General features: G+C 47.0%; 1 protein-coding gene across 1 annotated transcript in view; it reads left to right on the top strand.

Moving 5' to 3' along the window:
• SPTB (spectrin beta, erythrocytic) overlaps window positions 1–27,644 on the top strand; it is a 271,974-nt gene that overhangs the window by 21,792 nt on the left and 222,538 nt on the right. Inside the window, exon 2 of the mRNA XM_078659516.1 lies at window positions 20,910–21,061. Within this exon, the coding sequence (XP_078515642.1) occupies window positions 20,910–21,061 (152 nt within the window). The remainder of the gene's footprint in view (window positions 1–20,909; window positions 21,062–27,644) is intronic.

Raw genomic sequence — 27,644 nt, 5'->3', positions numbered from 1 at the left:
GAGTAGTGAGTGCAGAGTAGTGAGTAGTGAGTGCAGAGTAGTGAGTGCAGTGTAGTGAGTAGTGAGTGCAGAGTGAGTGTGCAGAGTAGTGAGTTCAGAGTGAGTGTGCAGAGTAGTGAGTAGTGAGTGCAGAGTGAGTGTGAAGAGTAGTGAGTAGTGAGTGCAGAGTAATGAGTAGTGAGTGTGCAGAGTAGTGAGTAGTGAGTGTGCAGAGTAGTGAGTGCAGAGTGAGTGTGCAGAGTAGTGAGTGCAGAGTGAGTGTGAAGAGTAGTGAGCAGTGAGTGCAGAGTAGTGAGTAGTGAGTGCAGAGTGAGTGTGCAGAGTAGTGAGTAGTGAGTGCAGAGTGAGTGTGCAGAGTAGTGAGTAGTGAGTGCAGAGTAGTGAGTAGTGAGTGCAGAGTAGTGAGTAGTGAGTGCAGAGTAGAGAGGGCAGAGTAGTGAGTGCAGAGTAGTGAGTGCAGAGTAGTGAGTAGTGAGTGCAGAGTAGTGAGTGCAGAGTAGTGAGTGCAGAGTAGTGAGTAGTGAGTGCAGAGTAGTGAGTGCAGAGTAGCGAGTAGTGAGTGCAGAGTGAGTGTGCAGAATAGTGAGTAGTGAGTGCAGAGTGAGTGTGCAGAGTAGTGAGTAGTGAGTGCAGAGTGAGTGTGAAGAGTAGAGTAGTGAGTGCAGAGTTGTGAGTAGTGAGTGCAGAGTAGTGAGTGCAGAGTAGTGAGTAGTGAGTGCAGAGTAGTGAGTGCAGAGTAGTGAGTGCAGAGTAGTGAGTGCAGAGTAGTGGGTGCAGAGTAGTGAGTAGTGAGTGCAGAGTAGTGAGTGCAGAGTAGTGAGTAGTGAGTGCAGAGTAGTGAGTAGTGAGTGCAGAGTAGTGTGTGCAGAGTAGTGAGTAGTGAGTGCAGAGTAGTGAGTGCAGAGTAGTGAGTAGTGAGTGCAGAGTAGTGAGTGCAGAGTAGTGAGTAGTGAGTGCAGAGTAGTGAGTAGTGAGTGCAGAGTAGTGAGTGCAGAGTAGTGAGTGCAGAGTAGTGAGTGCAGAGTAGTGAGTAGTGAGTGCAGAGTAGTGAGTGCAGAGTAGTGAGTAGTGAGTGCAGAGTAGTGAGTAGTGAGTGCAGAGTAGTGAGTGCAGAGTAGTGAGTAGTGAGTGCAGATTAGTGAGTAGTGAGTGCAGAGTAGTGAGTAGTGAGTGCAGAGTAGTGAGTGCAGAGTAGTGAGTAGTGAGTGCAGAGTAGTGAGTGCAGAGTAGTGAGTGCAGAGTAGTGAGTAGTGAGTGCAGAGTAGGGAGTAGTGAGTGCAGAGTAGTGAGTAGTGAGTGCAGAGTAGTGAGTGCAGAGTAGTGAGTAGTGAGTGCAGAGTAGTGAGTAGTGAATGCAGAGTAGTGAGTAGTGAGTGGAGAGTAGTGAGTGCAGAGTAGTGAGTGCAGAGTAGTGAGTAGTGAGTGCAGAGTAGTGAGTGCAGAGTAGTGAGTAGTGAGTGCAGAGTAGTGAGTGCAAAGTAGTGAGTGCAGACTAGTGAGTGCAGAGTAGTGAGTAGTGAGTGCAGAGTAGTGAGTAGTGAGTGCAGAGTAGTGAGTGCAGAGTAGTGAGTGCAGAGTAGTGAGTAGTGAGTGCAGAGTAGTGAGTAGTGAGTGCAGAGTAGTGAGTGCAGAGTAGTGAGTAGTGAGTGCAGAGTAGTGAGTGCAGAGTCGTGAGTAGTGAGTGCAGAGTCATGAGTGCAGAGTAGTGAGTGCAGAGTAGTGAGTGCAGAGTAGTGAGTAGTGAGTGCAGAGTAGTGAGTAGTGAGTGCAGAGTAGTGAGTAGTGAGTGCAGATTTAGTGTGCAGAGTAGTGAGTGCAGAGTAGTGAGTAGTGAGTGCAGAGTAGTGAGTAGTGAGTGCAGAGTAGTGAGTGCAGAGTAGTGAGTGCAGAGTAGTGAGTAGTGAGTGCAGAGTAGTGAGTAGTGAGTGCAGAGTAGTGAGTGCAGAGTAGTGAGTGCAGAATAGTGAGTGCAGAGTAGTGAGTGCAGAGTAGTGACTAGTGAGTGCAGAGTAGTGAGTGCAGAGTAGTGAGTAGTGAGTGCAGAGTAGTGAGTGCAGTGTAGTGAGTAGTGAGTGCAGAGTGAGTGTGCAGAGTAGTGAGTGCAGAGTGAGTGTGCAGAGTAGTGAGTAGTGAGTGCAGAGTGAGTGTGAAGAGTAGTGAGTAGTGAGTGCAGAGTAATGAGTAGTGAGTGTGCAGAGTAGTGAGTAGTGAGTGTGCAGAGTAGTGAGTGCAGAGTGAGTGTGCATAGTAGTGAGTGCAGAGTGAGTGTGAAGAGTAGTGAGCAGTGAGTGCAGAGTAGTGAGTAGTGAGTGCAGAGTGAGTGTGCAGAGTAGTGAGTAGTGAGTGCAGAGTGAGTGTGCAGAGTAGTGAGTAGTGAGTGCAGAGTAGTGAGTAGTGAGTGCAGAGTAGAGAGGGCAGAGTAGTGAGTGCAGAGTAGTGAGTGCAGAGTAGTGAGTAGTGAGTGCAGAGTAGTGAGTAGTGAGTGCAGAGTAGTGAGTGCAGAGTAGTGAGTAGTGAGTGCAGAGTAGTGAGTGCAGAGTAGCGAGTAGTGAGTGCAGAGTGAGTGTGCAGAATAGTGAGTAGTGAGTGCAGAGTGAGTGTGCAGAGTAGTGAGTAGTGAGTGCAGAGTGAGTGTGAAGAGTAGAGTAGTGAGTGCAGAGTTGTGAGTAGTGAGTGCAGAGTAGTGAGTGCAGAGTAGTGAGTAGTGAGTGCAGAGTAGTGAGTGCAGAGTAGTGAGTGCAGAGTAGTGAGTGCAGAGTAGTGGGTGCAGAGTAGTGGGTGCAGAGTAGTGAGTAGTGAGTGCAGAGTAGTGAGTGCAGAGTAGTGAGTAGTGAGTGCAGAGTAGTGTGTGCAGAGTAGTGAGTAGTGAGTGCAGAGTAGTGAGTGCAGAGTAGTGAGTAGTGAGTGCAGAGTAGTGAGTGCAGAGTAGTGAGTAGTGAGTGCAGAGTAGTGAGTAGTGAGTGCAGAGTAGTGAGTGCAGAGTAGTGAGTGCAGAGTAGTGAGTGCAGAGTAGTGAGTAGTGAGTGCAGAGTAGTGAGTGCAGAGTAGTGAGTAGTGAGTGCAGAGTAGTGAGTAGTGAGTGCAGAGTAGTGAGTGCAGAGTAGTGAGTAGTGAGTGCAGATTAGTGAGTGCAGAGTAGTGAGTAGTGAGTGCAGAGTAGTGAGTAGTGAGTGCAGAGTAGTGAGTGCAGAGTAGTGAGTAGTGAGTGCAGAGTAGTGAGTGCAGAGTAGTGAGTGCAGAGTAGTGAGTAGTGAGTGCAGAGTAGGGAGTAGTGAGTGCAGAGTAGTGAGTAGTGAGTGCAGAGTAGTGAGTAGTGAGTGCAGAGTAGTGAGTAGTGAGTGCAGAGTAGTGAGTAGTGAGTGGAGAGTAGTGAGTGCAGAGTAGTGAGTGCAGAGTAGTGAGTAGTGAGTGCAGAGTAGTGAGTGCAGAGTAGTGAGTAGTGAGTGCAGAGTAGTGAGTGCAAAGTAGTGAGTGCAGACTAGTGAGTGCAGAGTAGTGAGTAGTGAGTGCAGAGTAGTGAGTAGTGAGTGCAGAGTAGTGAGTGCAGAGTAGTGAGTGCAGAGTAGTGAGTAGTGAGTGCAGAGTAGTGAGTGCAGAGTAGTGAGTGCAGAGTAGTGAGTAGTGAGTGCAGAGTAGTGAGTAGTGAGTGCAGAGTAGTGAGTGCAGAGTAGTGAGTAGTGAGTGCAGAGTAGTGAGTGCAGAGTAGTGAGTAGTGAGTGCAGAGTAGTGAGTAGTGAGTGCAGAGTAGTGAGTAGTGAGTGCAGAGTAGTGAGTGCAGAGTAGTGAGTAGTGAGTGCAGAGTAGTGAGTGCTGAGTAGTGAGTAGTGAGTGCAGAGTAGTGAGTAGTGAGTGCAGAGTAGTGAGTAGTGAGTGCAGAGTAGTGAGTGCAGAGTAGTGAGTGCAAGTAGTGAGTACTGAGTGCGTAGTGAGTGCAGAGTAGTGAGTAGTGAGTGCAGAGTAGTGAGTAGTGAGTGCAGAGTAGTGAGTACAGAGTAGTGAGTAGTGCGTGCAGAGTAGTGAGTGCAGAGTAGTGAGTAGTGAGTGCAGAGTAGTGAGTGCAGAGTAGTGAGTGCAGAGTAGTGAGTAGTGAGTGCAGAGTAGTGAGTGCAGAGTAGTGAGTAGTGAGTGCAGAGTAGTGAGTGCAGAGTAGTGAGTGCAGAGTAGTGAGTAGTGAGTGCAGAGTAGTGAGCGTGCAGAGTGAGTGTGCAGAGTAGTGAGTGCAGAGTAGTGAGTGCAGAGTAGTGAGTAGTGAGTGCAGAAATCTGCTCGAGGTTCTGATATCTGAATATATAATCTACTTCATTCATGCATACAAACTGCAGTAGTTTTAGTAATTAGAACTGCCAGAGCCTGAACTTGATTCACATTGATAATGGTATTGATCTGCTAACCATACATACCCCTGGGCATTTCTGTATTAGTGTAAACGTATGTCAGTATTCAGACGTTTCTTCTCCTCCCCTAGGACATTTCTAGAGAGAATCCTTATACTACCCAGTATGTTGCTCAAGGCCCTCTGCGGATCAGTACCGAGTAGCTGAAGCATGGCTGCCTGTGTAGGGCTGAATATGAATTTCACAGCAACCTGTTTTTCAGTATTTAGATCTTTATATGTTCTACTGATGTTAAGTGTTTTTGTAGTACCTTAACTGCTTGAGAACGGTTTTCTGAATTTCATACTCATATTGCTGGCATTGGATGCATGTGTTTTTTTTTTCCGGCGTAAGTGCTCTGAGATTAAACATGTGGGAGTTTTCTAGGGGTCTTCATTCATTTTGACTTTCTATTTTTTAAATTGTTTCCATGAAACTCAGCGGATTTTTTTATATTTTTTTCATTACAAAGAAGCTCTAACTTTACTAAAACAGTAACATGCAATTTAAAAGCACCTGCTGCAGAGTTCCTTGTAAATCCAGGTTTCAGGCAGCAATAAAAATGTCATGATAACTTGTGATTAATGTTCCTGATAGAGAGAGATCAGAGGTTTGTCTAGTAGCAGGTTTGACTCACCATAAAGTAGTGCAGAGGGTTAATCTGCTGCAAAGAACAGATTGGTGTTTGGGTGGATATCTGAGCGGATTCATAAAGCCAGCCTTTACCAGCACTATAACGCAAATGAAATGTATGTGAGAGAGGGCCTAAGGGAAGCTGAGGTCCACTTTTTACCCGGTGGTAATGATGGAATCAAAGGAGGAGGTGGGGGAAGAGGGACGCGGGGGTGTCCAAAAAGTATGTCGCACCGGGCAGCACCACTGCTAAAGCTGGCCCTGTTTCTAGCTCAAGCGGCACCGGCACCTGTAGTCTAAAGATAATACCTCTGCCTCAAGTGAAGTACTCTGGTACCCAAGGATGACTAGCAAACAATATTATTCACAACGTTGCTTACTATTCAGCAACATTTGACAGTTTGCAAATCATCTTTATACAACAATTCAGAGTTTGATAACAAATTAATGCAACACATTGTAATATACAATGCCAATAGCTCAAACTTTAATGCTGCGAGACCTATTGCATTGTAAATGCTTGTTCTAAATACCTTTGGGTTTCTGAGTGTCTCAACAAGACTAGAAGAGGATTCTACAGTAGTGAGTAGTGAGTGCAGAGTGAGTGTGCAGAGTAGTGCAGAGTGAGTGTGAAGAGTAGTGAGTAGTGAGTGCAGAGTAGTGAGTAGTGAGTGCAGAGTAGAGACTGCAGAGTAGTGAGTGCAGAGTAGTGAGTGCAGAGTAGAGAGTGCAGAGTAGTGAGTAGTGAGTACAAAGTAGTGAGTAGTGAGTGCAGAGTAGTGAGTAGTGAGTGCCGAGTAGTGAATGCAGAGTGAGTGTGCAGAATAGTGAGTAGTGAGTGCAGAGTGAGTGGGCAGAGTAGTGAGTGCCGAGTAGTGAATGCAGAGTGAGTGTGCAGAATAGTGAGTAGTGAGTGCAGAGTGAGTGGGCAGAGTAGTGAGTAGTGAGTGCAGAGTGAGTGTGAAGAGTAGAGTAGTGAGTGCAGAGTAGTGAGTGCAGAGTAGTGAGTGCAGAGTAGTGAGTAGTGAGTGCAGAGTAGTGAGTGCAGAGTAGTGAGTGCAGAGTAGTGAGTGCAGAGTAGTGAGTAGTGAGTGCAGAGTAGTGAGTAGTGAGTGCAGATTTAGTGTGCAGAGTAGTGAGTGCAGAGTAGTGAGTAGTGAGTGCAGAGTAGTGAGTAGTGAGTGCAGAGTAGTGAGTGCAGAGTAGTGAGTGCAGAGTAGTGAGTAGTGAGTGCAGAGTAGTGAGTAGTGAGTGCAGAGTAGTGAGTAGTGAGTGCAGAGTAGTGAGTGCAGAGTAGTGAGTGCAGAGTAGTGACTAGTGAGTGCAGAGTAGTGAGTGCAGAGTAGTGAGTAGTGAGTGCAGAGTAGTGAGTGCAGTGTAGTGAGTAGTGAGTGCAGAGTGAGTGTGCGGAGTAGTGAGTGCAGAGTGAGTGTGCAGGGTAGTGAGTAGTGAGTGCAGAGTGAGTGTGAAGAGTAGTGAGTAGTGAGTGCAGAGTAGTGAGTAGTGAGTGTGCAGAGTAGTGAGTAGTGAGTGTGCAGAGTAGTGAGTAGTGAGTGCAGAGTGAGTGTGCAGAGTAGTGAGTGCAGAGTGAGTGTGAAGAGTAGTGAGCAGTGAGTGCAGAGTAGTGAGTAGTGAGTGCAGAGTGAGTGTGCAGAGTAGTGAGTAGTGAGTGCAGTGTGAGTGTGCAGAGTAGTGAGTAGTGAGTGCAGAGTAGTGAGTAGTGAGTGCAGAGTAGTGAGTAGAGAGTGCAGAGTAGAGAGTGCAGAGTAGTGAGTGCAGAGTAGTGAGTGCAGAGTAGTGAGTAGTGAGTGCAGAGTAGTGAGTAGTGAGTGCAGAATAGTGAGTGCAGAGTAGTGAGTAGTGAGTGCAGAGTAGTGAGTGCAGAGTAGCGAGTAGTGAGTGCAGAGTGAGTGTGCAGAATAGTGAGTAGTGAGTGCAGAGTGAGTGTGCAGAGTAGTGAGTAGTGAGTGCAGAGTGAGTGTGAAGAGTAGAGTAGTGAGTGCAGAGTTGTGAGTAGTGAGTGCAGAGTAGTGAGTGCAGAGTAGTGAGTAGTGAGTGCAGAGTAGTGAGTGCAGAGTAGTGAGTGCAGAGTAGTGAGTGCAGAGTAGTGAGTGCAGAGTAGTGAGTGCAGAGTAATGAGTAGTGAGTGCAGAGTAGTGAGTGCAGAGTAGTGAGTAGTGAGTGCAGAGTAGTGTGTGCAGAGTAGTGAGTAGTGAGTGCAGAGTAGTGAGTGCAGAGTAGTGAGTAGTGAATGCAGAGTAGTGAGTGCAGAGTAGTGAGTAGTGAGTGCAGAGTAGTGAGTAGTGAGTGCAGAGTAGTGAGTGCAGAGTAGTGAGTAGTGAGTGCAGAGTAGTGAGTAGTGAGTGCAGAGTAGGGAGTAGTGAGTGCAGAGTAGTGAGTAGTGAGTGCAGAGTAGTGAGTGCAGAGTAGTGAGTAGTGAGTGGAGAGTAGTGAGGGCAGAGTAGTGAGTAGTGAGTGCAGAGTAGTGAGTGCAGAGTAGTGAGTGCAGAGTAGTGAGTAGTGAGTGCAGAGTAGTGAGTGCAGAGTAGTGAGTGCAGAGTAGTGAGTAGTGAGTGCAGAGTAGTGAGTGCAAAGTAGTGAGTGCAGAGTAGTGAGTAGTGAGTGCAGAGTATTGAGTAGTGAGTGCAGAGTAGTGAGTAGTGAGTGCAGAGTAGTGAGTGCAGAGTAGTGAGTGCAGAGTAGTGAGTAGTGAGTGCAGAGTAGTGAGTAGTGAGTGCAGAGTAGTGAGTGCAGAGTAGTGAGTAGTGAGTGCAGAGTAGTGAGTGCAGAGTAGTGAGTGCAGAGTAGTGAGTGCAGAGTAGTGAGTAGTGAGTGCAGAGTAGTGAGTAGTGAGTGCAGAGTAGTGAGTGCAGAGTAGTGAGTAGTGAGTGCAGAGTAGTGAGTAGTGAGTGCAGAGTAGTGAGTGCAGAGTAGTGAGTAGTGAGTGCAGAGTAGTGAGTAGTGAGTGCAGAGTAGTGAGTGCAGAGTAGCGAGTAGTGAGTGCAGAGTGAGTGTGCAGAATAGTGAGTAGTGAGTGCAGAGTGAGTGTGCAGAGTAGTGAGTAGTGAGTGCAGAGTGAGTGTGAAGAGTAGAGTAGTGAGTGCAGAGTTGTGAGTAGTGAGTGCAGAGTTGTGATTAGTGAGTGCAGAGTAGTGAGTGCAGAGTAGTGAGTAGTGAGTGCAGAGTAGTGAGTGCAGAGTAGTGAGTGCAGAGTAGTGAGTGCAGAGTAATGAGTAGTGAGTGCAGAGTAGTGAGTGCAGAGTAGTGAGTAGTGAGTGCAGAGTAGTGTGTGCAGAGTAGTGAGTAGTGAGTGCAGAGTAGTGAGTGCAGAGTAGTGAGTAGTGAATGCAGAGTAGTGAGTGCAGAGTAGTGAGTAGTGAGTGCAGAGTAGTGAGTAGTGAGTGCAGAGTAGTGAGTGCAGAGTAGTGAGTAGTGAGTGCAGAGTAGTGAGTAGTGAGTGCAGAGTAGGGAGTAGTGAGTGCAGAGTAGTGAGTAGTGAGTGCAGAGTAGTGAGTGCAGAGTAGTGAGTAGTGAGTGCAGAGTAGTGAGTGCAGAGTAGTGAGTAGTGAGTGGAGAGTAGTGAGCGCAGAGTAGTGAGTGAAGAGTAGTGAGTAGTGAGTGCAGAGTATCGAGTGCAGAGTAGTGAGTGCAGAGTAGTGAGTAGTGAGTGCAGAGTAGTGAGTGCAAAGTAGTGAGTGCAGAGTAGTGAGTAGTGAGTGCAGAGTAGTGAGTAGTGAGTGCAGAGTAGTGAGTAGTGAGTGCAGAGTAGTGAGTAGTGAGTGCAGAGTAGTGAGTGCAGAGTAGTGAGTAGTGAGTGCAGAGTAGTGAGTGCAGAGTAGTGAGTAGTGAGTGCAGAGTAGTGAGTGCAGAGTAGTGAGTGCAGAGTAGTGAGTAGTGAGTGCAGAGTAGTGAGTGCAAAGTAGTGAGTGCAGAGTAGTGAGTAGTGAGTGCAGAGTATTGAGTAGTGAGTGCAGAGTAGTGAGTAGTGAGTGCAGAGTAGTGAGTGCAGAGTAGTGAGTGCAGAGTAGTGAGTGCAGAGTAGTGAGTAGTGAGTGCAGAGTAGTGAGTAGTGAGTGCAGAGTAGTGAGTGCAGAGTAGTGAGTAGTGAGTGCAGAGTAGTGAGTGCAGAGTAGTGAGTGCAGAGTAGTGAGTGCAGAGTAGTGAGTGCAGAGTAGTGAGTAGTGAGTGCAGAGTAGTGAGTAGTGAGTGCAGAGTAGTGAGTGCAGAGTAGTGAGTAGTGAGTGCAGAGTAGTGAGTAGTGAGTGCAGAGTAGTGAGTGCAGAGTAGTGAGTAGTGAGTGCAGAGTAGTGAGTAGTGAGTGCAGAGTAGTGAGTGCAGAGTAGCGAGTAGTGAGTGCAGAGTGAGTGTGCAGAATAGTGAGTAGTGAGTGCAGAGTGAGTGTGCAGAGTAGTGAGTAGTGAGTGCAGAGTGAGTGTGAAGAGTAGAGTAGTGAGTGCAGAGTTGTGAGTAGTGAGTGCAGAGTAGTGAGTGCAGAGTAGTGAGTAGTGAGTGCAGAGTAGTGAGTGCAAAGTAGTGAGTGCAGAGTAGTGAGTGCAGAGTAGTGAGTGCAGAGTAATGAGTAGTGAGTGCAGAGTAGTGAGTAGTGAGTGCAGAGTAGTGTGTGCAGAGTAGTGAGTAGTGAGTGCAGAGTAGTGAGTGCAGAGTAGTGAGTAGTGAATGCAGAGTAGTGAGTGCAGAGTAGTGAGTAGTGAGTGCAGAGTAGTGAGTAGTGAGTGCAGAGTAGTGAGTGCAGAGTAGTGAGTAGTGAGTGCAGAGTAGTGAGTAGTGAGTGCAGAGTAGGGAGTAGTGAGTGCAGAGTAGTGAGTAGTGAGTGCAGAGTAGTGAGTGCAGAGTAGTGAGTAGTGAGTGCAGAGTAGTGAGTGCAGAGTAGTGAGTAGTGAGTGGAGAGTAGTGAGCGCAGAGTAGTGAGTGCAGAGTAGTGAGTAGTGAGTGCAGAGTATCGAGTGCAGAGTAGTGAGTGCAGAGTAGTGAGTAGTGAGTGCAGAGTAGTGAGTGCAAAGTAGTGAGTGCAGAGTAGTGAGTAGTGAGTGCAGAGTAGTGAGTAGTGAGTGCAGAGTAGTGAGTAGTGAGTGCAGAGTAGTGAGTGCAGAGTAGTGAGTAGTGAGTGCAGAGTAGTGAGTAGTGAGTGCAGAGTAGTGAGTGCAGAGTAGTGAGTAGTGAGTGCAGAGTAGTGAGTGCAGAGTAGTGAGTGCAGAGTAGTGAGTGCAGAGTAGTGAGTAGTGAGTGCAGAGTAGTGAGTAGTGAGTGCAGAGTAGTGAGTAGTGAGTGCAGAGTAGTGAGTGCAGAGTAGTGAGTAGTGAGTGCAGAGTAGTGAGTAGTGAGTGCAGAGTAGGGAGTAGTGAGTGCAGAGTAGTGAGTAGTGAGTGCAGAGTAGTGAGTGCAGAGTAGTGAGTAGTGAGTGCAGAGTAGTGAGTAGTGAGTGTGCAGAGTAGTGAGTAGTGAGTGCAGAGTGAGTGTGAAGAGTAGAGTAGTGAGTGCAGAGTTGTGAGTAGTGAGTGCAGAGTAGTGAGTGCAGAGTAGTGAGTAGTGAGTGCAGAGTAGTGAGTGCAGAGTAGTGAGTGCAGAGTAGTGAGTGCAGAGTAGTGAGTGCAGAGTAATGAGTAGTGAGTGCAGAGTAGTGAGTGCAGAGTAGTGAGTAGTGAGTGCAGAGTAGTGTGTGCAGAGTAGTGAGTAGTGAGTGCAGAGTAGTGAGTGCAGAGTAGTGAGTAGTGAATGCAGAGTAGTGAGTGCAGAGTAGTGAGTAGTGAGTGCAGAGTAGTGAGTAGTGAGTGCAGAGTAGTGAGTGCAGAGTAGTGAGTAGTGAGTGCAGAGTAGTGAGTAGTGAGTGCAGAGTAGGGAGTAGTGAGTGCAGAGTAGTGAGTAGTGAGTGCAGAGTAGTGAGTGCAGAGTAGTGAGTAGTGAGTGCAGAGTAGTGAGTGCAGAGTAGTGAGTAGTGAGTGGAGAGTAGTGAGCGCAGAGTAGTGAGTGCAGAGTAGTGAGTAATGAGTGCAGAGTATCGAGTGCAGAGTAGTGAGTGCAGAGTAGTGAGTAGTGAGTGCAGAGTAGTGAGTGCAAAGTAGTGAGTGCAGAGTAGTGAGTAGTGAGTGCAGAGTAGTGAGTAGTGAGTGCAGAGTAGTGAGTAGTGAGTGCAGAGTAGTGAGTAGTGAGTGCAGAGTAGTGAGTGCAGAGTAGTGAGTAGTGAGTAGTGAGTGCAGAGTAGTGAGTAGTGAGTGCAGAGTAGTGAGTGCAGAGTAGTGAGTGCAGAGTAGTGAGTGCAGAGTAGTGAGTAGTGAGTGCAGAGTAGTGAGTAGTGAGTGCAGAGTAGTGAGTGCAGAGTAGTGAGTAGTGAGTGCAGAGTAGTGAGTAGTGAGTGCAGAGTAGTGAGTGCAGAGTAGTGAGTAGTGAGTGCAGAGTAGTGAGTAGTGAGTGCAGAGTAGGGAGTAGTGAGTGCAGAGTAGTGAGTAGTGAGTGCAGAGTAGTGAGTGCAGAGTAGTGAGTAGTGAGTGCAGAGTAGTGAGTAGTGAGTGCAGAGTAGTGAGTAGTGAGTGGAGAGTAGTGAGTGCAGAGTAGTGAGTGCAGAGTAGTGAGTAGTGAGTGCAGAGTAGTGAGTGCAGAGTAGTGAGTGCAAAGTAGTGAGTGCAGAGTAGTGAGTGCAGAGTAGTGAGTGCAGAGTAGTGAGTAGTGAGTGCAGAGTAGTGAGTAGTGAGTGCAGAGTAGTGAGTGCAGAGTAGTGAGTAGTGTGTGCAGAGTAGTGAGTGAAGAGTAGTGAGTAGTGAGTGCAGAGTAGTGAGTGCAGAGTAGTGAGTGCAGAGTAGTGAGTAGTGAGTAGTGAGTGCAGAGTAGTGAGTGCAGAGTAGTGAGTAGTGAGTGCAGAGTAGTGAGAGTGCAGAGTGAGTGTGCAGAGTAGTGAGTGCAGAGTAGTGAGTGCAGAGTAGTGAGTGCAGAGTAGTGAGTGCAGAGTAGTGAGTAGTGAGTGCAGAGTAGTGAGTGCAGAGTAGTGAGTAGTGAGTGCAGAGTAGTGAGTGCAGAGTAGTGAGTGCAGAGTAGTGAGTAGTGAGTGCAGAGTAGTGAGAGTGCAGAGTGAGTGTGCAGAGTAGTGAGTGCAGAGTAGTGAGTGCAGAGTAGTGAGTAGTGAGTGCAGAAATCTGCTCGAGGTTCTGATATCTGAATATATAATCTACTTCATTCATGCATACAAACTGCAGTAGTTTTAGTAATTAGAACTGCCAGAGCCTGAACTTGATTCACATTGATAATGGTATTGATCTGCTAACCATACATACCCCTGGGCATTTCTGTATTAGTGTAAACGTATGTCAGTATTCAGACGTTTCTTCTCCTCCCCTAGGACATTTCTAGAGAGAATCCTTATACTACCCAGTATGTTGCTCAAGGCCCTCTGCGGATCAGTACCGAGTAGCTGAAGCATGGCTGCCTGTGTAGGGCTGAATATGAATTTCACAGCAACCTGTTTTTCAGTATTTAGATCTTTATATGTTCTACTGATGTTAAGTCTTTTTGTAGTACCTTAACTGCTTGAGAACGGTTTTCTGAATTTCATACTCATATTGCTGGCATTGGATGCATGTGTTTTTTTTTTTCCGGCGTAAGTGCTCTGAGATTAAACATGTGGGAGTTTTCTAGGGGTCTTCATTCATTTTGACTTTCTATTTTTTAAATTGTTTCCATGAAACTCAGCGGATTTTTTTATATTTTTTTCATTACAAAGAAGCTCTAACTTTACTAAAACAGTAACATGCAATTTAAAAGCACCTGCTGCAGAGTTCCTTGTAAATCCAGGTTTCAGGCAGCAATAAAAATGTCATGATAACTTGTGATTAATGTTCCTGATAGAGAGAGATCAGAGGTTTGTCTAGTAGCAGGTTTGACTCACCATAAAGTAGTGCAGAGGGTTAATCTGCTGCAAAGAACAGATTGGTGTTTGGGTGGATATCTGAGCGGATTCGTAAAGCCAGCCTTTACCAGCACTATAACGCAAATGAAATGTATGTGAGAGAGGGCCTAAGGGAAGCTGAGGTCCACTTTTTACCCGGTGGTAATGATGGAATCAAAGGAGGAGGTGGGGGAAGAGGGACGCGGGGGTGTCCAAAAAGTATGTCGCACCGGGCAGCACCACTGCTAAAGCTGGCCCTGTTTCTAGCTCAAGCGGCACCGGCACCTGTAGTCTAAAGCTAATACCTCTGCCTCAAGTGAAGTACTCTGGTACCCAAGGATGACTAGCAAACAATATTATTCACAACGTTGCTTACTATTCAGCAACATTTGACAGTTTGCAAATCATCTTTATACAACAATTCAGAGTTTGATAACAAATTAATGCAACACATTGTAATATACAATGCCAATAGCTCAAACTTTAATGCTGCGAGACCTATTGCATTGTAAATGCTTGTTCTAAATACCTTTGGGTTTCTGAGTGTCTCAACAAGACTAGAAGAGGATTCTACAGGAAATAGATGCTTCAGAGAGGATTGTGTCATCGCTGAATGAGTTCTGACTCGTTTTGTTTCCTGTCTTCAGTTATGAAGGTTTCATAGGTTGTCAGTGACACTAGATATCTTGAGGGTTGATCGAAGGTACTCAGGCTCTTGTAGATGTAGTGTTGTTTCCACTTTCAACTTTATTATGGCTTCTGGAGCCAATGAATAGCACTGATCCCATTTTAGGATGAAAGAAGACACGGCTGTCACTGCAAAATGACATCTCATCGTTTCTGGACCTGGTTATAAATGGGGGGTAGTTAACTATGAAAGAAAACACTTGCATTTTCTATTTGCATCAGAAAGCAAACAGTATCCCCAAATGTTTGCCAAAGCCTGTGAGCTTCCTTCCTGCGAAAAGGTAACAACCACCTCTGTTCCCAGTATGCGCTGCTACATCATATGGCTTTGAGTTGAGATTACCCTCATCTAGACACCCACCTTTTGTACATTATTATCTGAAGCGGATACTATTTAGCTTTCCAATCACATGTCACGGTTAGCTCAGTGAGTTGAACGTTTGCTGTTGAAGCATGCGGTGAACAGCAGATCAGGAGTTCGCATGCCAGCAAGGCCATCTCAGCCTTCCATCCTTCTGCAGATTTGTAATTTCAGTATCAAAAATTTGATAATGGTAAAATCTGTTATTTGTGGCACTTAAAAATGGCAGAATTGCAGTATGAAGCGCAATAGAAAAATCAACTTATGTTTTATGATGTTATCATGACAAAGACACTATTTGAAAACTTGATTGTTAGAAAGGCGTCCCCGGGGGAGGCAGAAGATGTCTGACTGACCACCCCTAGGTCCACCTCTCCGTCGAGAAGTAGCCGAGCGTTTACTGAGAGGCCTCCTGAATGAGGGTCCTCTCCTAGGATCGTACAGCCGAGTAATCACAACACTACAGATGGACACCACACAAGAGGTCAAGTTCTTACGCTTTTATAGCTAGAAAAAGGTTGCGGGTTTTTGGTAGTATGTACCAGCAGATCGAGGGATCTGTAAAGTCTCGTAAAAGGGGGGTAAGGTAGCGGGACAGTCTTACTCTGGGCGGAGGACGGGATACCCTACGCACAGCTCTCAATCCTCGAGCCGGGGGGTTCCGAGAGGTCGAGCCGCGGCAGCGCCAGTAGGCTTGCAGGATGGTTCCGCGAGGTAGGCCGCGGCAGCGCCAGCAGGCTCTCAGATGATTCAGCAAGATAGGCCGCGGCAGCGCCAGCAGGCTCTCAGATGATTCAGCACGGTAGGCCGCGGCAGCGCCAGCAGGCCCTCAGGTGATTCAGCAAGGTAGGCCGCGGCAGCGCCAGCAGGCTCTCAAAAGGTTCCGCAAGGTAGGCCGCGGCAGCGCCAGCAGGCTCTCGGATGTTTCAGCAAGGTAGGCCGCGGCAGCGCCAGCAGGCTCTCAAAAGGTTCCGCAAGGTAGGCCGCGGCAGCGCCAGCAGGCTCTCGGATGTTTCAGCAGGGTAGGCCGCGGCAGCGCCAGCAGGCTCTCAAAAGGTTCCGCAAGGTAGGCCGCGGCAGCGCCAGCAGGCTCTCGGATGTTTCAGCAGGGTAGGCCGCGGCAGCGCCAGCAGGCTCTCGGAAGGTCGTCGGGTTACGGGGAGGATGAGTTCGTCTGGTGTCGGCAGTGACAGCGTCAGCAGGGCTTCCAGTCCAGGATACAACTCCCGTCCTAATCCAGGGCTGGCCCAGATATAGGTCTGGAGGTCTTTGAAGTCCGGACCCTCGCGCCTGGGGGTCAGAGGGGCCGGGATGAGGGTGTCCAGACACCCAGCAGGGGGGTGGAGCCAGCGCCCAGGGAGGCCGGAGGGCGATCGATACCAGGCGTCCGGGGACGGCTGGAGGCCCATCGAAACTCCCCTTCCTCCGGGATCTGTCGAGTGGCCACTCGACCACCTGGGTGGATCTTGGTGCCTCGATGTCGGGGCTTCGCTGGGGCCTGGGCTGGGGCCGAGGCCACGTGGTTGTGACGTGGCGGGTCCAAGATGGAGTCGGGCACGGCCTCATGCTGAGGTCGTGATGGGCCTACGCTGGGGTCAGGCCTGCGCTGGTGGACCGGGATGGTAGCCGGCCCTGTGGTGTTGGGGCGTGCAGGATCGGGCCGAAGGGGCCGCCCGAGGTCTGGTGGAGGGCGGATATCGTCCTGGGCCCGCCATGCGGGAGGGGTAGGACCACGCCATGAGGCCGGGTCCAACATTGATATTTGGGAAGGAAGGTCAATACATTCTGGAAATCCTTCAGTCTATAGATAAGTTGTTGTTCCTCATGATATTTCAAGCCTAATCTAGGTTTTTGCATCTGAAACTTCTGAAAAAATGACAGAAATAGATAAACAAGGCCCTTATTTTCATTGCTAACAGACACTTTGGCAGAAAGGTAAACTCACCCTCTCTTGAAGAGAAAGGGTTTCACAGAAATCCAAGCACTAGTTCTCATACACATATAAGCTTTGGTGAATCGGCCTCTTTGTGAATTGAACCCTTTGGGACCAATTCAAAAAGGGTTTGCAATGAGTAGGTGTGATTTACTATTTTGGTGCTACTGGATTATTCCTAAACTCTAGATGTAGTGCTTAATTCTTTTCGGTGTTTGTACTTGTTTGTACCTGTTTATGAGAGTACACTACACAGTGGCGCTCCCAGTGCACTTTCTTAGCCCATCAGAAGTGTTTAGCAATTTGGTGTATTACAAAATACTTAACTTGCACGTCCAGGCCATCCCAACTGCATGGGGCGGCCTGTAATAGTGACAACACTTGTTTAAGTGTGATGGTTAGTAGGTAATGCAAGCACTGCCATCCAGCAGCAGTTGCAGGAGCTGTGGGTGCTGCCAGCTGCCGTGGAATACCTTGGGCTCTGGTACTTATATTTTTACAAATTATGCACTAGTTAGGTGTAAGCCAGGAGTATAGCTATTTTACTCTGGAATTCAGGAGTAAGCCAGGAGTACAACAAGATTAAGTCAAAGCAAAATCTATATGAATTTTGTTCTTAGTATTTGGTCTTAATGGGTTTTCATTCTTCTAAACTGTACCATATGCTATAATTTCAGGTTTATCATCTCTGTATGTACTTCTTCTCCTCCCAATGTCTTTGCTTGAAGAAAACATTCCTTACGTAAAAAAGTCAACAAAACATTCCTTACGTCAAAAGATCATGTGACAATAGCCATTTGCACCTATTTGGTAGACCATAGTTCTGCTCCACAGTACTTGCTATTTTTGCTTTTATAGTAGTATCCTCTGCAACAGTGTCTCCAGTAAGAATTAATTATTTCCGCTATAATGTTTACACTTTTCTTTTGCGCTAATGAAAAATGAGAGGATACTGCAGAAGTTTAAAAAAAGCCTATTTAAGCAAACATTGGCATAGCCAATAGATCTCGCCTTTGGGATCTTATAAGTGTTTAGCCAGAGCTATTGGTTTTAACAATGTGTTTAAGCTATGTTGTAGAGCAGTGTGGCTGATGTGAAAAGTTATAATGAAAAAGTGTTATAAGCATTTTTGTTACCTTATATGTATCCAAGAAGACATTAAGGGGCCGATTATGATGGCGGACGGACCTGAGTCCGCCCGCCACCATAGAGTAGGAGGGACCGTCTGCAGGGGCTGCGGCGGTCCCTCCGTGCAGATTAGGATGTGACCGCCAGGGCGGCGGTCACATCCTCAATCTTTAACATTGCGGCGGGTGCATCTTCAAGCTGCACCGGCCGCAATGTTAAAAATGCATGCACGGCATTTGTGTGCACAAAGCAGCAGGCATCGCGCGGTGCCTGCCGCTTTGTCCACGCAAATGCAGGGGGGTACCATAGGTACCCCCCATGTGCACCCCCCACCACCCCTCCCGTCACCAAGGGGGCCCGCAACGGGCCCCCAAAGTCAATGTCCGTATGCTTTTCCACGGCGGAAAAGCCGCCGTGGAAAAGCATATGATTTCCGCTACCCTAATATGGCTGGCGGTGTCTGACAGACACCGCCAGCCATGTTAGAGCTTTTCCGCCGCGGTCGGAAGGCGACCGCGGCGGAAAAGCTGCAGATGGATTTTGAGACCCACCGCCATCCTAATTTGGCAGTGGGTCTTTTGTGCCTCCGCAGCGGTTTTCCCGCATCCTCCGGGCCGGCGGTGGCTTCCGCCGGCCCGGAGGATGCGGGAAAATCGCGATCCTAATCGAGCCCTTAGTACAACTGAACGACCCTATTAAAAATAGAATTAACATAAAACATTTCTTATAGGTTTTTTGTCCTTGCAATGCTGGCTACTTCTTCCTGCCTGTTCTATTGCTTGTTTGTTATAGCTTTTTTGTTATGGGGGGGCACATAAACAACAGAAGGATGGAGGTTGGGAAATAGTACCTGAATTACAACATGAGCAGAGGATGGACACGAAGGGAGAATCAATAGATGCCAGATTCCGAGGACAGACTGAGGTGGTAATGAGTGATTCTAAGGTGGTGCTGTGCTGGTTCAGAGGGGGTACTTAATGATACTCAGGTGATGCTGAGTAATGCTGAGGTGGTATTGAGGAGGTGGTGTGCTGGTGCATAAATGCAGAGGTAATGCTCAGGTGATGCTGAATGATACTCAGGTGATGCTGAGTGATGCTGAGGTGGTGCTGAGATAGTGGTGTCCTGTTGAATAGGGGACGCTTAGGTGATGCTGAGTGATACTGAGGTAGTGCTGAGTCATGCGGGTAGTGGTGCTGCACTGGTGTTCAGGTGGTGCTGAGTTGGTGCTCAAGTGCTGCTGAGGGATGCTGAGTTGGTGCTGCACTGGTGGTGGTGGTGCACTGATTAGGAGGTGGTGCTGTGCTGATGTTGAGATGGGGCTACGCAGGTGCTGAGGTGGTGCTGCGCTGGTGCTGAGGTGGTGCTGTGCTGATGTTGAGTTTGTGCTGCACTGGTGGTGATGCACTGATGATGAGGTGGTGCTGTGCTGATGCTGAGATGGTGCTGTGCCAATGCTGAAGCGGTGCTATGGTGATGCTCAGGTGGTGGTGTGCTGTTGCTGAGGTTGTGCTTAGTGAATCTGAGGGGGTGCTGAGTGATGCTGTAGTAGTGCTGAGCAATGTTGTGGTGTTGCTGAGTGATGCTGAGGTAGTAGTGCGGCATTGGTACTCTGGTGGGGCTGAGTTAGTGCTCAGGTGGTGCTGAGTGATGCTGAGCTGGTGCTGTGCTGATACTGCGGTGGTACTGCGCTGTGTAGTGGTGCTACGTTGGTGCTGAGTTGCTGCTGACGTGGGGCAGTGCTGGTGCTGAGTTGGGGCTGCGCTGGTGGTGGTGGTGTACTGATGTGGAGGTGGTGCTGATGTTCAGATTGTTCTGTGCTGATGTTCAGATAGTGCTGCGCTGAGGTGGTGCTGCGCGGATGCTGAGTTGGTGCTGCACTGGCGGTGGTGCACTGTTGAGGAGGTAGTGCTGTTCTGAAGCTGAGATGTTGCTGTGCTGATGCTGAGGTTGTGCTGTGGTAGTGCTGAGGTGGTGCTGTGCTGATGCTGAGGTGGTGCTGCGCTGATGCTGAGTTGGTGGTCACTGATGCTGTGCTGAGGTGGTGCTGCACTGGTGCTGAGGTGGTGCTGAGTGGTGCTGAGGTGGTGGTGTGCTTGTGCTGAGGTGGTGCTCAGGTGGTGCTGAATGATGCTCAGCTGGTGCAGAGTGATGCTTTGGTGGTAATTAGGTGATACTGTGTTGGTGCGCAGGTGGTGCTGAGTGATGCTGAGTTGGTGCTGAGGTGATGCTACAGTGGTGCTGAGGTGGTGCTGTGCTAATGCTGCAGTGTTGCTGTGTGGGTGTTCAGTTGCTGCTGAAATGGTGCTGTGCTGGGGCTGAGGTGGTACTGCGCTGATGCTGTGTTGAAGCTGCGCTGGTGCTGTGCTGGTGGTGGTGAACTGATGCGGAGATGGTGATGTGCTAATGCGGAGGTGGTGCTGAGTGATGCTGAGTAGATGCTGCACTGGTGCTGAGGTGGTGCTTAGTGATGCTGTGGTGGTGCTGAGTGAAGCTGTGCTGGTGCTGCACTGATGCTGAGGTAGTGCTCAGCTGGTAGTGAGGTGGTGCTGCACTGGTGCAGAGGTGGTACTGGGCTGGTGTTGGGGTGGTGCACTGGTTCTGAGGTGGTGTTATGCTGGTGCTGAGGTGGTGCTGCGCTGGGGCTGAATGATGCTGAGGTGGTACTGTGCTGTTTTTGTAGTGGGGCTCAGGTGCTGCTGAGTGATGTTCAGGTGGTGCTGCGGTGGCGCTGCTGAAGTGATGCTAAATGTGATGCTGACTGGTACTGAAGTGGTGCGTCGCTGAGGCTGAGGTGGTGCTACAGTGGTGCTGAGGAGGTGCTGAGGTGGTGTTGCACTGTCTACTTGCAGGATATATTGTTAAGTAACCTCACATTGCATGCCACATTTGGAGAGCATCAGAAGGCATCTCTTGATATTGGTTTTATTTCACCAATGATTGAAACCTAAAAGAAAACATCAAAAGTTGAAAGCGCACAACTTAAAGCTGCTTCCATTTCCATTAAATGAAGCAATAACTGCATGTTTACCTCTTCAATTAAGTAAGTATATTATGTAAGGGTTGGACATTTGAACTAATGAAACCAAAAATATAGTCTCCAGCTGAGAAAGCGCTCATGAAACCAACGACATTTGAAAACAAGATAAGGACTTGATTTGAAGCCCTCGACTGAGTGCTTTCAGAAAGCCAAACAAGCCGAGGTAAAAGAAAAAGTAGTGCGCCGAAGCTAACATAAATGGCCAATAGTGAAATGATCCATGTAACAAGGCCAGTCTCCAAGGTGTGACCAAAAAAGCAAAATGAGGGACAAATGTAAACTATTCCCCAACAAAAACAGAGGAATTTTTCAAAAAGCACAAGAAGGAACGAATGGGAATGGATGGGCGTGCTGAGAGCCCATACAATAGATACAGCATGTCTCAAGAGACAGCGTATGTGCTGCCTAGGCGAGACCTAAAAGGGCACAAAACTGCAGTTTTCACACACATACTTTTTAAAAAACACAGGGAAGACCAGCCTCCTTCTCAGCCTTTTACTTATTATATGCATTTTAAGGCTCTATAAAGCTGGTTCTCCTGCTGGCATCATAATAGAGGAGGTGAGTGAGCAACAAGAGATGGAAGGATTCAGGCTCTGCATTCAACCAGAAAATTATTTTCTGCGTGGAAAAAAGGAGCCAAGTACAGATTAAGACCAATTATTATTAAAGTGAACTCAAGAAAGGGAAATATTTGCCTGTATGTGGTTAATATAGAGACATACGTTGCAGAGGTATGAGGAGAATTGTACTATGCAGTTTTACTTTTTTGAAAAGTATCTACAATGTAATAGATCAATTTGTTTATGGATATCGCTATGATTTATCATTCATGTAATTGATTCCTCTGTAAATTCCAGATGAGCGTGAAGTCGTGCAGAAGAAGACCTTTACAAAATGGGTGAACTCCCATCTAGCCCGCGTGAGCTGTCGTATTTCAGACCTCTATCTGGACCTACGAGATGGACGGATGCTCATCAAACTGCTGGAGGTTCTATCAGGAGAACGGCTGGTACGATTAGCTTTTTTTTCTTGGAACCGATTTTGGCCACCACAGATTCCATTATTGGCATCCATCTGACCCGTGTTACCTTTTTAGCTTTTACAAGTGAATGTCCTGGTCCTTGGCTAGTGCTTAAAGACTTGTGGAAAGCCTGTTCCGTGGCCCTCCAATGCTGGCCGACAGGGGAAATGAAGCAGAGAGTAATAAGGTTATTGGCCACAATCACATATGTTATTCAATTATAACCCAACTTTATTGCAGAGTTTTATTTGGCGCAAACTTGACCGGATCGGGTATCAGAGCGCTTTACATGAGCACCAGTTGCATTACATGAGGGCACATTCATGTTTGTTAGGCACGGGGAGATTAAGTGATTTGCCCAGAATCACAGGATGTTCAATGTGATTGCTGAGACTCAAACCCAGTTCCCCAGAGTCAACGTCGACCGCCCTAGCCGTTAGGCCAACTCCTCTCCCTTTAGAATTCATATCTTCTGGTTCCATGGTGAACAAGTGAACCACCTGATCGTAACTTGCCCTAAACAACTGTACAGAATCATAAACTGACAAGTCACCTACTTTCACCCTGAGGATGAGTTTTAGCATGCAGAATGAGGGCTCCACCCTGGAGAAATCTGGTCATCTCTAAGAGAACCTTAACTATATAGTAATATATTTCAAGCAGCTCAAAAATATATGTCTATATAAAAGCAATTTTCTGTAGGTACCTCCTTTACTACATTGCCATTATTGTTGGTACCCACAAAAAAACAAAAGAGGTATTGTAAACCTAATATTGCTTACAAAAAAGGACTTAATTTTAATTCCCTCATGTACCAACAATGGGAGTTCTTGCAAACAGAATAAGTACACTGCAATGTGCAACATGCACCAGTAAGCATTTCAATTGCTAAAATAAACCTGGTGAGTCTCTGAGGCAGTGAGTCAGCTCCCCAAAAAATGAATGTGTTATATTTTATTTCTATAGTTCGATTTATTTTTATAGTTTTATGAAACATTTGCGCATGAGACTGTGAGCTAGATAGACCACAGACCATGGAAGGGGTATTGATTAGATTTACATGTGCAGAAAGCAAAAAAAAAGCTGAATCATAGCTGTATTTTTTAATGACGTCCAACTAATCTTTAAATTGATTGGAAAATACTTTGGTACCAAAAATGACTACACTGCTGAAAAAAGCTTGTTAGTAGATAGATATGGAGCCTGACCCAGATACGGTAGCTAGATTAGTAGATAGATATGGAGCCTGACTTGATATGGTAGCTAGATTAGTAGATATATATGGAGCCTGACCCTGATATGGCAGCTTGGTTGTCCTTCTTCTGAGCCTGACTTTGGCATGGCAATTCTAACAGTGATAGGCCAGCTCTCGGGTGCTTCCATGGGGCAGTAAATGCACATTCAGGTCACACCTAAGCCTGGTATGCGCCACCTCTTCACTGCTTGAATTGAAGGTGAATTTTCCATTTCTTCACTGCTCTTCATTGCCAGCAGATGCAGTTACAAGGTAAAACGTTATACTGCAGAATACCATTGCCGAAGCTTTGGCTTCAACGGGGGTCTAAAATTAACATATACTAATGCCTTTGCTCTCTTTGCTCTAAATAAAAACATTGTGTATGTCTGGATGTTTAAAACAAGCATTGAAAATGCAATAGGTCTCGCATTAGAAAAGTTGGAGCTATTGGTCTTGTAAATGACAAATATTTTATTTATTTGTTGGTTTTTAAAACAGCTAAATTGATAGCTTTGTCATTTACAATGCCAATTGTTATAACTTTTGCGAATGTGACACCTATAGCATTTGGAATGCAACACTGATTAAGAATTCTATTTTCAGACTGCCATGTAATGCTATAAAGAAAGAAAATGAACGTTGTTATCAGGTAATTCGAAATAAAGGGAGACACGGCCTGGCGTCCGTGAGAGAGAGGGGAGGTGCGAAAACAAACAGAAACAAGTTGGGCGGCACAACAGGGGCTGAAAAAAAAGGGGAGGCTGAAAAAATAACACGGCCTGGCGGCGGTGAGAGAGAGGGGAGGTGCTGGCGGCTGGGGAGGGGGAGGAGAAATGCGAGCAAGGCTGTGTGAAATGCGAGCAAAATAACACGGCCTGGCGGCCGTGAGAGAGAGAGGAGGTGCTGGCGGCTGGGGAGGGGGAGGAGAAATGCGAGCAAGGCTGTGTGAGGGGAGAGAGAGGGGAGGTGCTGGCGGCACCAAGCTGGGGAACAGATGGCGAAGACTGGCGATTTGATGCTGTGCACGCGCATTTTAACTCATTGCGCTTGCGCATTGAGCTAAAAGCGCACATGCACTGCACCAAATCGCCAGTCTAGTTAAAGTCTGTTTAAGCCCCTATAGTCTCGCTCCGCTCAATGCGCATGCGCATTGACAGGCGAGACCTAAAAAGGGATGACATGACCCCACTTACTCCACAGACATGCTATAGGTGTATAAAGTCTCCCTGAATAAGTTGGGGTGAACGAGGAACTCGATGCTGGGTTACCTGGTCTCCTCTCAGTGCGGTTGAATAAAGACCCACTGTCCCTCAGCAGGGATGCAGGGTATTATGGGACTCTGCTACAGAGGGCATATGAGTATAATGCTACCAGGCAAATAGGGAGCTCTAGACTAATTGATGAGGGTCCCCAAACAATGTTTGGGGTCTGTGTTGTATTTACTTTGACAAAAGGTATCATTTTTTAGTAATATATTATTGTGGTGATAATTCTAATACATATGACTTATATTAGCTAAGAAGATAATAAATACTAATTATAGGAATATACCAAAGATTGTGTGTTGAGACCAGAGGAGGTCCCTTATCTATAGCCTACAATGGTAAGATCTTTTGTGGCGCGTCCATTGGAAGTTAAAGACCACACACTCTTTAATACATAATTAGACCTCCCTGTTTCCCGTTTTTACCGAATTTTAAAGATAAATACAGACAGAAAACCATTTATTTTCCTGTCTGTATTTATTCTTAAATGTGGATAAAAATGGAAATTGGGTTGTTTTTGAGTGATTCTAAATGCTGTCAATCATGACTACCAGGCCAATAGTTCTGTCGATCGAAAAGTAAGGGGATTAAAACAATAAAGTAATTTTAGTAAAGAGCCTTAAACAGCAATACATATGCACAACCTTGATATTAAAATGTGTATGTTTTCTCATAAGAGCATATTTTATCATCTGAGTGTGAAACCTTTCACTCGTTCAGGCATGAGTGCATAATTATCGGTCAAATAAATGTAGAAATATACTAATTTCAGATTAATTTTTTCACAAAACCCCAAATAAATATGGATAAATACAGATAAAATTAGCAAAAAATAAATTTGGATGAATACAGAGAGAAATGTCCAAAAAATAAATACCATAAAACCGGGAGCCCTATACATAATTCAGAGGAGGGGGTGGGCAATACGTGTCTGTTTTAATTTCATTCATGGAAGTAAGTATAGCCTTTTGGGCTTAGGAAATCTACCTGGATGTCACCCCAGAGGTTCCACAATGGCCCTTCTCCCCCACCTCCCCAAGGGATATAATGCATTTTATAAAGAGTGATTGAGGTGACTTGGGTATATGATTACGACTGCAAGGAAAACCTGGATGGTCCCGATGGTCATTGATAGTGAAAGTGTTTGACTTAATTTTACCCACTTGTTATTTACTCTGGGGAAGTATTGTTATATTTGCTCACTTTGTCACTCAAAATGGAGACCAACTGCATCTAAATTTGGCTTGGTCCTGCCCCAATGTGACCAGTGCAGCCCAAACTGCTAGACCAAGTCTTCTCTGAAAGAGAAAAGATGAAGCCCCAGACTGGTTTTAGTCTTTTCAGCTGCATCTGTGGGGTGCAGCTTCCCACAATGGCACAGTGACCTACATCACCACATCAGGGGATGACTGTCTCATCAAAGGCACCTGGATGAGAAAAACAATAAATAGGTGAATAATATGCTCGAAATATTTTTACCTGCTGTTAGTTACTCAAACCATCACTTTTTGTGCTGGTAATTCCATAAAATGCAGAACCTAGGGAGGGTCACTATGTGCTACAACTGGTAAGGTAAGTAGCGCCGGGACACCCCCGTTGGGGGTAGCCGTGCGCTTTACAAGTGGTAATAATAATAATAATAATAATAATAAGGAAATGGACAGGCAAAAGGGATGCAGTTTTCTGTTGCCACCTGAACTGAGTCTGCGTTGCTTATGGCCACTGAGACCATCAGGCAAGGGGTAGATGAGGGACATACGATGGCCCTCATTCTACTTGACCTAAGTGCAGCCTTTGACACTGTAGTACATTTCACCTTGCTACAGTGTCTCAACAAAGGTGGAGTCACTGGGTCAGCGCTGAGGTGGATCCAATCTTTCCTGACCAATAGGGGTTTTCAGGTCAGACAAGGAGAACACTACTCGCGTATGTTCAATCTTGATCAAGGGGTTCCTCAGGGCTCTGCCCTGAGCCCCACCCTGTTTAACCTTTATGCTTCCCCTGTAGCCACCATTGTGGAAAGTCATGGCATCCAACTAGTGTCATATGCCGATGACACACAGCTGGTCATCTCGCTGTCACGGGCACCTAATGTTGCGGCAGTCAGCTTCAGTGCTTGCATGCAGGAGCTTGCATCCTGGATGTCTAACAACTGCCTGAAGCTGAATGGGTCCAAAACCGAAGTGCTCGTGGTGGGAGGTGGTCCGGATGTGTGGTCCTCGGCATGGTGGCCTGCATGCCTGAGCTCCACTCCAGTGCCCTGTCAACAGGCGAAAAATCTTGGGGTGATGTTTGACTCTGACCTGTCATTTGCTCCCCAGATAGATCGTGTAGTTGGGATGTGCTTCGGTATACTCAAGAGTCTACGGAAGATCCTGGACCTACTTCCTGTGGGTGCCAGGCAGACTCTGGTGCATGCCTTGGTTACATCGAGACTTGATTACTCCAACCTCCTCTATCTGGGAATAACAGCTAGAAGCCTTAATCGTCTCCAGGTACTCCAAAATGCCACAGCCCGGCTGGTGCTGAGGCTCCCTAGGAGAACGGCCTCTAGAGCTGCTCTGAAGTCCCTACACTGGCTTCCGGTCAAAGAAAGGATTACCTTTAAAGCACTATGTATGTGTCACCGCATCATCGGGGCAAGGCGCCCTATCCCCTACACTGCCTTATCACTCCGTACAGGCCGGAACGGATGCTCAGATCCTATGGCACCGGACTAGTAGTCGTCCCCAAAATTCATAAAGCCAGAATGGGGGGCAGATCCTTCAGGCTACTTGCAGCCAAGAGCTGGAATATGCTTCCGATCGAGCTGCGCCTCGAACCTTCTGAGGTCAAGTTCCGCAGAGCTCTTAAAACCCACCTCTTCCGCTCAGTATTGATGTAATCTCCCTGTTCTGGCCACTTCATACTTCTCTCTCAGCGCGGGGACACGCCGGGGCGCGTAACCAGGCGCTTTATAAAAAATTCCATAATAACTGGATTTATGCAAATCAAAAAAGAATCTTCTTGACCATGAAGACTGTTCGTATCTAACTGATCTGCTTGCATCAAATATTGTAGGTTTGTAGTGTATCAAATCATCACTGTGAAGCGTCTGAAAAGCAACATGTTGGCCCATGAAAAACTCATAGAAATGTTAATAATACTGGGAATGTGTCATTCAGGAGGGTGAGGGGAGGGCTGATGGCAGGGCCTGGTGAATGGCCATTATCTGCGGCCACCCCCCTCCTGCGCACTGCCTAATAGCAGGTTCTGTGGCCAACCCACCGTGCCTGGCCCATTCCAGCTGTGCTCAGTAAAATGCAGCAGTGAGTAAAGGTAGCAGCCACCTCTCCACAAAAAGTTCCATGTTCACAGGCCTTTGAGGAAGCCGTGCCCTCGGTGTGAGTTCACTATTAGTGCCCCTAAGCCCAGTCTGACTCAAGCTCATTCCTAAACCTCAAATTTAATGATGACATAATGCATTTTAATATTTTAAGAGGTGCCTTAATGTGTCACTAGTTGGGGGACTTAACTCAACGCCCTCAACTGATAAGTACAGTCCTCGAAATTCATGCAGAATCCACAAATTACAACAGGGGACTATTATGGGTCCACAACTTTCGAAGATCAATAACTCTGTACAGAGTCTGCAAACTACAGCAGAGGATCCAACGTGTGGCATAGACTGGGTTTGCAAACTTAAGATCGCGGGTTAGCAAATTCTGTGTGGAGATCTTGGACCCCAGCCCACATTTTATTTTCAAATCTTTGGGTGGTCTTGACCGCACCACCCTGGCCTAGGGGTCAGGGTGTGCCCATCCTTCCCTCTTATGTGGCCTCTTAAAGTTTTTTCAGGGTGCAGGGACTGTGCTCCACATCCTGTGTTGACAGAGCAAGAGAAAACGTTGTCTCTTGGCCAGCCAATCTCTGCCTTCAGGTCTGTAGAACCAGATTTGTGTCCACTATCCAAAAACAATCATTGGAGAAAAGAGCTACCTTGTCCAGTGGGAGGGCTTTTTCTATAAATCTGAGTCTGTACTTCAGGGACTGTCAGTGGACTGACTAACCCTAGTGAAGCAACTGTCAG

This window comes from Lissotriton helveticus, chromosome 9 (genome assembly GCF_964261635.1).
Source record: "Lissotriton helveticus chromosome 9, aLisHel1.1, whole genome shotgun sequence".
Taxonomy (NCBI): Eukaryota; Metazoa; Chordata; class Amphibia; order Caudata; family Salamandridae; genus Lissotriton; species Lissotriton helveticus.
The sequence above is the reverse complement of the archived record's forward strand: the minus strand, read 5'-3'. Positions and strand labels throughout refer to the sequence as shown.